Source organism: Solanum stenotomum, chromosome 12 (assembly GCF_019186545.1).
Source record: "Solanum stenotomum isolate F172 chromosome 12, ASM1918654v1, whole genome shotgun sequence".
Taxonomy (NCBI): Eukaryota; Viridiplantae; Streptophyta; class Magnoliopsida; order Solanales; family Solanaceae; genus Solanum; species Solanum stenotomum.
In genome coordinates, this window is record NC_064293.1 from 46,667,260 (window position 1) to 46,676,542 (window position 9,283).

A 9,283-nucleotide genomic window follows, 5' to 3' on the forward strand; every position below is an offset into this window, starting at 1 on the left:
AAAGGGAAGTTTTTTGAGATACCTAAGGCCGTATTTAGCAATAAATAAAATGGGTGTAAATTATGAAAAATTAAGGTTCATATCTCAGTACACACAGGAAAAAAAGTGATTTCTTACCTCACTCGAAGCTTTGGCGGACAGAGTTGCTCCTTATTTGAATTAGGGAAATAGTAAAACCTGATGAAATAGTTGAAGTGTGTGCAAATTCCGAACAATACAACCATTGTCAGAAAACAGTAAAAATAGTGTTCGAGTCTTAATCACTTCTGTTGTTTGAAAGTTGATTTGCTATTCCCTCACAATGGAGTTGACAAAAATACAGTGGATAAAACCATAACATAGAAAGTGAAACAGCTAACAGCCAAATATAGACAAATAATATAATATTAACTAACCGTGTAGTTCTGAAATTTGGTTAGATGAACGCATTTGCCTGACTTAAGTTATGTCATTTTCCACGGTTAATGCAGCTCCATGTCTCACATTCAATCGTCATCTGCAACTGCAAGCAAGTTCAGATTTTTGGATCTCCCCAATGACTTTTATTGATTTCCATAGAAACAGTATATTGAAACGTTACAGCAACCTAACTGCAAAAAATTAGCCAAGTAAAGAAGAAAAATTTGATGAAGATAAAGTCTTTAAAGAATTAGCTGGTAGAACTATCATTATCAACTTGAGGTCTTGAACTTGTCGATTATGAAACCATTTTGTTTGTAACATCAATTGCTCCTCAGGGTTTTATTAGCTACATAAGATTTGTAAGTAACAATAAATTTTTCCATGAGGTTGACGCCCTTTCTTTATTTTAATTTTCTCCCATGATCTCTATTATCTTTTTTAATCATTTTCAAACTGGCTATGAGAGGAGGAAAACAAATCTAATTCCATCTGCATAATTCATCTTACAATCAAACAATGTGAGAACACGTTAATAATATATGATAAATCTATTGTAGACATTACTCTTGTTGCAAGCTTCATGCCAAAGAGGCAAAGACTACTTGATAAACAAGCCCGTAAGCGCTATCATACATGCCTCAGGGTGTGCATTTATTGTGGAGAAACATGATGATAGACATGACAATAAGGTAATAGCCACATTACCTGATCTATTAGTCCTCCAAGCATGCTAATCACAGTTAGGATGGTAAAGAATTTGTAGACCACCTCATCGAATACACGTCCATGGAAGCAAAGGAGGATCTGGACAATAGGAATGAACACAGAGAGTCAGGCAGAGATTACATTTTGACCAGTAATTCCTCGGTTCCCGACAACAACATTTACAACAAACTGATGCTATTGGTGGCTACACAAGCCAAAATATCAAATGTAGAGTTCAATAACACATAATTATAAGACAGACTGAAGCACCTTCTTTCTTCCAAATCGGGGGTGCTAAGGAAGTACACAAGCTCCTGTTGAGAAAACTTTAGCTAATGAGAGAAATCATTGAAACAGCGTATGAAAACAAATAAGATAGACACAAATTAATATATGATCTTCCTCTTTTTTTCTTAAATATGGGAGTGAATTGAAAAGACAATTTGCTAAATACAACCCAGTCTCGATCCACAAAGACCACATTAGATGTACTTCTCCAGTTCTCTTTCTTTTTTTTTTTTTTACGTGAAGCAGTTCACTTAAAACGGCCAATTAGGCGTAGGATACAAAATCCTTGGCACAAAACTCGTAAGTCTTAAGTGTGAACATTGGCATTCAGGGAGAACATTTTTCTCCCATGAGAAAGTCCTGGAAGATTTTTTTTTGGAATAGTTTGAGAGTACAGCTTTTTAAAAATAGGAAAAGCCTCATCCACCTTTGTAACGAAATGAAACTAACCTTGTACAAAAGGCCATTTGAGAACCTTTCTGGTTGATGCATATGACAAGGATTTTGAGAGCTAAATTTCAAAATAAACATCAACAGCCAAGAACCAAAGCTTTCAGCTGATCCATCACAGCGACAAGTGAGAGGTTCAGCAGAGATCAATAACTAAAGAGAAAACTATAAGTAAATCAACTACGCCTCAATCCCAAATTAGTTAGGTCAACTACATGAATTCTCTGTACCAATTCCATTCTATTCAGTTCCATTATCATAATTAGACTATTTTAAATTGCTCCTCAACCTGCCGTAATATTCCTCTTTATCTGCGTTGTAGAAGTTGGCGTAGGATTCAGGCGGACAATTGTCAGGGAAAAAATGGCAAGGGTTCTGGTTAATGGCTGTGTTCTGGATGTAAAAGGCGTACTTAATGAGTGGAATGATTCATAGAATCGACATTATTGCGCCAGATTTAGCTACAATCTAATGAGATTAAACCTCTGAATCATGATATCCATTTGATAGAACAGGAAAAAATAGATGAATATTCAGAAATAAAAGTCTATATAAAGCAAATGAATGCAATCTCACAAGAAGGTAGCACAACCCTGAAGATGCTGGGGATTTGCATCGTCTTCTTCCATGAAGCTCTGCTGAATGGAGATGGTCCTCAACCATAATTCCTTTGCCGGGAAAGGGGAAATTTTGAATTCCCACTTGCCCTACGCGGGTTTTTTAATGCCTTTTTATTGGAGCCTGAAAGAACTTTCGGGTCTGACCCGACTTCTGTTTTACGGGGTATAGAAATTTCCGACTAATTTTTTATTTCGTAACAATAACTTCCCAAAAATTTCAATATTAGGCATACATTGTCATTTGATTTATTTATTAATAAATTTTTTAATCTACATAATTTTTTATATTAAAATGTATTATATATTAGATTTTTAGTTATTGGATATTTGACCTTGGCCAGGTTAAGATTTTGAGTTTTGGGGTTTTAGATTCTAGAAAAAAGAATAACTACGAGATTCTTTAATAAATTATTCATACATACTAGGTGGACTTTTAACACAAATATAGAATTTGCACCAAAATAATTGAATTCTACTGAACTCGTAATTGGAATGCTAGTTCCACCCTTGCCTCTAATATTATATTGTTGATGACCACATTCCTATAAGGTGTTCCACGTTAATTGAGAAAATGAATGTACATGATCTCGGTGTTATTAAAAACATATCTTGGGTGCAAGCCACAGCACAATAAAAACAATAATTATTTTTAATGAAACGAAAAGAACTAAGTTAACTTAAAAACAGAGAGATTAGGTTCTGCAGTTGTTATTAGTTCATCTTAAGTAGAGACAACAGTGTGAAGAAGATTACAAACATAAGTCTATAAATATAAATAAAATATATATACATATAGAAGTGGAAGCTAGCAACACATTAACATGTACCAATTCAACATCTTTATTTCTTGCAGATATCCTCTTGTGGTCCGGCACCTTTCTCCAGACTCATAACAGATGCTTAATGCATTAGACCGTCTTTTTTCAGGTATCCTCATTCCCATTGACACACAATTTTCTGAGTGTTCTTGAAATTAAAGTTAATTAACAAACTTCCATCCATTCTCCTAAACACAAAACTCTCCACCAAAACAAAACAACTAAACTTTCTCCAATAGCCATTCTCACTTTCTATTTCTTCTATACCTTCTACTCTTACATCACTTTCTCCTCCATCAAACCATCCCCTTCTCTCTTGTATCCATCTCATTTTCTCAATAACACCACTATGCAAACCAACTTTCTCCAATGTACATTTATTTCTATATTCCTCTTTTACTCTAAACCAAACAAACGCGCCACTCCCTTCTTCATCTTTCACAGCTTCCGTCCCACTTATTAAAGTTAACAACTTCCTCACACGCGCGTCAACCTCCACATGTGCTCTGTTTCTTCTTGTTACATTCTCACAAGAAAATATTTGCTCCCACCAACACTTAAGTGTCACTTCATAAAACAATGATTTATTCATCTGTTCTTTAGTTTTAATTTTCCTCTCTTTTACTAACACACATGGACTATACCATTTGCCAAGAATTATCGGAACTGAACGTTTGGATGATGCTTGGATGTTTAATTCAGGGGTATCTGAACCTGATGGTTGAGAGGATAATTGGAGGCCTTGAGCTTCTTTCAAATTGACTTTAAGTGAATGGATACTATTAACATGCCATCCTTTTTTCCTGAGAAATTTCGGAGGAACACCATCGTAGGCTACAGATTTTGCATAGAAACCACCAAGATCATATGGACAAATCTCGAATTGTTGATAGGGATCTTTGTGATTAAAAGGCTTTGGATTTAAATCGTTCATCGAATTGTCAAAGCAACAACTATCCATATCTGCTTCTTTCCAAGATGTATAGGCCCTCCTACATGAATTGATCGAAATGAACAGTTAATATACAAGGAATAATACAGTAGTCATGCGATCAAATCATTTAAAAGATAATTACATAAAAATTTCTATATCACTACGTACTACTAGTTGATAATCTGATTAAAAATGGAGTAACTTTATCACATGTTAAATTACTAGAGGTAACTATATAGTAGTCGGCCTAACCATAGTCTCACGATAACATAAAAATAACCTTATGATTTGGATTACAAAAAGGGGCTTAGCATGCCCACCCTGACCATTGAACCTTCAAGCTTAACTCAACCAGCAATTCAAGGGGATTCAAATTTAAAAAAAGGTACATACTATTTTTTATACGATAAGTGCATATAACTTAGCTAAATCTGAAGATGTTGGTATAGGATACACGAAAATAAGGTACATACCCTTTATGTCTGCCTTTGGCTTTGATAACATAGTAGCGGCCGGATGCTATTGGTTGATCAAGAACAGGCAAGAACCAAACTTTGTGAACACTAGGTTCACCAAACTCTGGATTATGAACAACTTTCAACACTCTGTCTTGAGGAAATGGAAGCTTAGTGATACTGCTGTGCTTACAAATGCCCCAACAAAAAGTGTCCATTTCTTCTGATTCTTCATCAGTTAGTACTAAATACCCTGTAATTGTTGGTGGATTTGTAGGAAATTTTGTAAGTGCTTTTGGGAAATTCCTGTACAGAGAACGTGGTGCTGTGGCAAACATTTTTGCTAATTTTGTGTCAGTGTTTGATGTTATGCTTAATTTTTAGGCTTGGGAGTAATTTATACTATATATGATATTTTATAATGTTTTCTTATGAGAGAAGGAATATACAGAATGCTTCTATTTCTTAGTGGCTCTTTACATATTGATAGGATTTAAAGTTCAGTCACGATAATCCCTTGAAAAGGTTTGGGATTATAATACTGCTAGTAATAGATTCAGCCAAATAGGGATAAATAAAATGATTTGATTTAAAGTGACAACATGTACTAACAAAAAGGCGCACTTATAAAGTTTTTTTAAAAAAAAAGACTTAATAATTGACAATCCTTTTAACTTAGGACTTAGTAATAACTTTTATTTAGACACTGAATCTATTTCAATTAAGCATTTGAACACATTATAATAAAATGTTTGTATTAGATATTTTTGGATCAATTTTGAAAAAGTTTTGGCGTGATTTCTCAATCATCCATGAATGATGTGTTTAAATAAACACTTTATCATGTGTACGGGTATTTAATTAGAACACTCTCTAATTTAAACGTCTAGATGAAAATTACTGATGAATTTAATGGTCGTAGATGATTGTATTAAGCTTTAAAAAAAGTAAACGAAGCTAAGCAAGCACCAGAAAAAAAGAAAAAGCAAACAAAAACAATGATTGGCGACTCTCATACCTCAATTTCCACTTACTTTACATGATATTGTTATAATTTGCTTATAATGTGTACAGATATATAAAGATTTTATAGTGGCATAACGGGCAGCTTCTTTAGGGTGTGGGCAGTGGCCATTTGTTCAAATGTGTACAAAAATTGGATAAAGCAAACTTTGGTATCTTTAGGTTTTGTGTGGACAAGTAAAGCAAATAATTACACTGGAACCGATGAAGTGGGGTGGCCAGCGGCCAGTGGGAACCAGTTTTAGGTCAAACTGACTAATAACTAATAACAATAACTATCCACCCCTGACTCATCTTTATGCACCCGTCATTAGTAGTGACGAAATTAGAATTTTAATTTTATGAGTTCGGAATTTTATAATAACAATTTTTTAAGGGATAATATTTGAATTCAAAAATATATATATATTTCAAAATTTACTAACATAAACATATCATTTAAACAAAATCTATTAGATTCGATCGAAATGCAAGCTCCGGCCCCTACCATCCAGTAAAGTTATAACTTAATCCAGAAAATTTGCTGATATAAAAGTAAGCAATGAGTTATCGCATTCGCATAGTAGCTACGTGTTATATGTTCCCCACCACCCATAATTAAAGGAACTGAGTACGACATATATGTGTGATTTACATTTTACACTCATAAGTCTGGTGTATTACTAGTATCTTGTTTGGTACTCTTTTTCAATCTATGTATAACTAATACACTCTATTGTGTATTAATGTGTGTATTGCTAATGTCATGAATTTTGAGGTATTAGTAAAGCAATGATTTTAATGCATGCATTAGTATGATTAAAGACTCAATTTCCCCTCAAACCCTTTTTTACATCTTGTCTACCATAATAGTGGAGCGTATCTTTGTAAATTATTTTTTTTATGCAATGCATGCTATTTTTTTATGCATCAAACCAAACAATGCATAAAATAATCTATGTATAACTAATGCAAGCATAACTAATACATGTATTGCTAATGCAAGCATTACTAATATACTCGATTTAACATTATTCTTATACACTCTACCAAACGATCCCTTAGTATAAAAATAAAAAATGAAAGGTTTAAATTTATCCTGATAGACTTTATTTTATCCACATTTGAAACTTGGAATTAAAAAAAATACTATCGATGTTACACTTTCATATCATATTTACCTTTATTACCAGTGACACTCCACTTAGACGTACCATTTATTCTTGGATTTATATTGTACAGCCTTTTCTTGAGCCTTGTAAGCAGTTACATCTGGACTTATTGGTTAGCTGTCTAGGTTTTTTAACGTTCTTTAATTCTGGTCTTCAACAATTTGCTTGATGGTTGTTACATATCATTTCATAATAATGTGGCGTATAACATTTCGAAGGAAAAAGAAGGGTTGGTGTGCTAAGTTGACATGTCATACGGCTAAAATGGATGGGGTGAATTAAGGGTAAATTGGGCAAATTACAGAAATCACATACTTTTAAGGTAAAATTAAAATTTATCCCTTAAAAGTTTATAATAACAGAAATCCCTCAAACGGATACAATAATATAAGTGCTGATACATTAATCTGATGCGCGAGATACACTATTCTGATGCGCTGATACATTAAACTGATGATCTGATGCGTGAAAATGAGGGATTTTGGAGATTTGTAAAACTTATAGGAGATAATGGTAATAAGTAAACTAAAAGATGGGATTTCTGTAATTAATCCTAAATTGTAGCCGCTTTTATAACATAACGAGTTTATCCATATATTTGTTGATATTAGCTGCTGTTATTTTGGGCCCATCAAATATTATGCTTGTAGAGAGTGTATTGAATGAAGCCCGGGGGCCGCTTTACATGTTTAGCCCAAAATAGCAAAATCACGTCTCTAAACAATTACTACTATATTTTGTAACTTGGAAAAAAAAAAGGACAAATTAACCTCGGTTAAAGGTGGAGAGTGCTTACCATCCAATCAATTCTCTCAAATGAATTTTTTTAATTTAAAAAGTAAATTCATCCACTTTTATGCACAAATATTTGACATTTGAGGAGAATACCAATTAGGTTCCATGAAAAGATTTGAACTTAAAACTAAGGAGTAATATATGATTAGTATTTGTATATTCAACTTAAGAAGTTAGTTTAATTAGTAGCATGCTTTATATGAATATATTTTTAAGAAGATATATATGGAATATGAATCCCCATTGTCCTTTTTCAATATCCTCATAAGATGCAGTACAAAACTTACATATAAAACACTTCAACATTTTTAGTCTAACATGGACTATCACAAGCCATTTTCTATACAATCTAGTACGAAAAAATGCAACATCTTCCCTCTCGTTCCCCTTTCCCTAGGCCCAAATATTTGAGTGGTCCAATTTAGTCACATTGTAACATATGCATGGGAAACATTGTAACTAAATTGGATCAAGCTAAGTAAACTATATATCATATCAAATTTGAGTGGTCCAAATTAAATTATTTTTTTTTGGAAAATTCTGATCTTGATATTTGATGTAATGTTGCATGTAAGTTGGCCATAATGGGTGCCACAATGTGAGCATAGAGAAGGACATTTCAACTGTTAGTTTGCTCCAGCATACTCACGTTTTCCTTTATGTGCTTGTTTGTTTACAATTGAAGCTCTAAGTTTATAGGCTTACAGCAATGCATGTTAAGGAATCAATTTGCCTTCTTCTGTTGTCTACCCTAGATAATTCTTCAACTTGCAGTTTCGGATTTTGTGTCATGTGATAGAACCATATTCTCTGTTTAGCGTATATCCATAGAATCTTCCATTAAAAAAAACATCTTTTAACGGCTATAAATATACATATTAATAAAGAGTGTCAAAGTCTTTACTGACATTAGTTAATTGTCATTGGATCCAATGTCGCTAATGGCTTTAGAGGCATATACAAAGAGTGTTAATTCCCGCTAAAAATACATATTTAACGACAATTAAGTTGTTGTTGTTAATTAATTACCTCTAAAGATAATTTTTTACGTAGTTTTCATTTGCTTTTAGCATGTAGTACAATCATACTTCTCTATAAAAATATTATTGGTTCGGATACTTTTTTATTGTTATAGCAAAATATTGTTATAAAGAACATATGAAAAGGTCTAACTGTAAACTATATAATATGAAAAAATGGAATCCAAACGAAAACTTGACTGTTATAAAGAGGTCTACCAGTAATACTATAGTATAGCATTCTCATATACACAATTTTGTCATGTGTAATTACTTGACATTGATCACTGCCTCTTTATGATTTTTTTCTTCTTTCATGGAGTTATAAATTAGCTCTCACTTTCATGTTTAATGCCTCAAAAACATTTAAAATTTGAAATTGTTGATTGTGATGAGAATCTGTGGCTACAATATTCTTGATGGTAGGTTAGAAGTAACTGTCAGTATTTGTAGTGTAGCATATGATTTAATAAAGTCATTTGAGTTTAATTCAATTGGTGGAGACATGTTATTAGTAAAGTGAAACTTTGACATTAGCAGATCTGGAATACAAAGTGTTCAGGTTTAGACAAAATACAGTGGGAACATGGGTTATTAATGATACATGTTTTCATAATTAGCTG

General features: G+C 32.9%; 1 protein-coding gene and 1 long non-coding RNA gene across 2 annotated transcripts; both read right to left on the minus strand.

Moving 5' to 3' along the window:
* Window positions 1–1,104: 1,104 nt before the first annotated feature.
* Window positions 1,105–2,515, minus strand: LOC125848973 (uncharacterized). Its single transcript, XR_007444572.1, has 3 exons — window positions 1,846–2,515; window positions 1,378–1,421; window positions 1,105–1,206 (listed from the first exon to the last, which is right to left on the minus strand). It is a non-coding gene; the product is annotated as an uncharacterized LOC125848973 (long non-coding RNA).
* A 622-nt stretch (window positions 2,516–3,137) lies between these two features.
* Window positions 3,138–5,218, minus strand: LOC125848899 (uncharacterized). Its single transcript, XM_049528863.1, has 2 exons — window positions 4,691–5,218; window positions 3,138–4,275 (listed from the first exon to the last, which is right to left on the minus strand). Exons 1-2 carry the CDS (start codon window positions 5,008–5,010, stop codon window positions 3,399–3,401), a joined length of 1,197 nt encoding a protein of 398 aa, XP_049384820.1. The 5' UTR covers window positions 5,011–5,218; the 3' UTR covers window positions 3,138–3,398.
* Window positions 5,219–9,283: the final 4,065 nt, after the last annotated feature.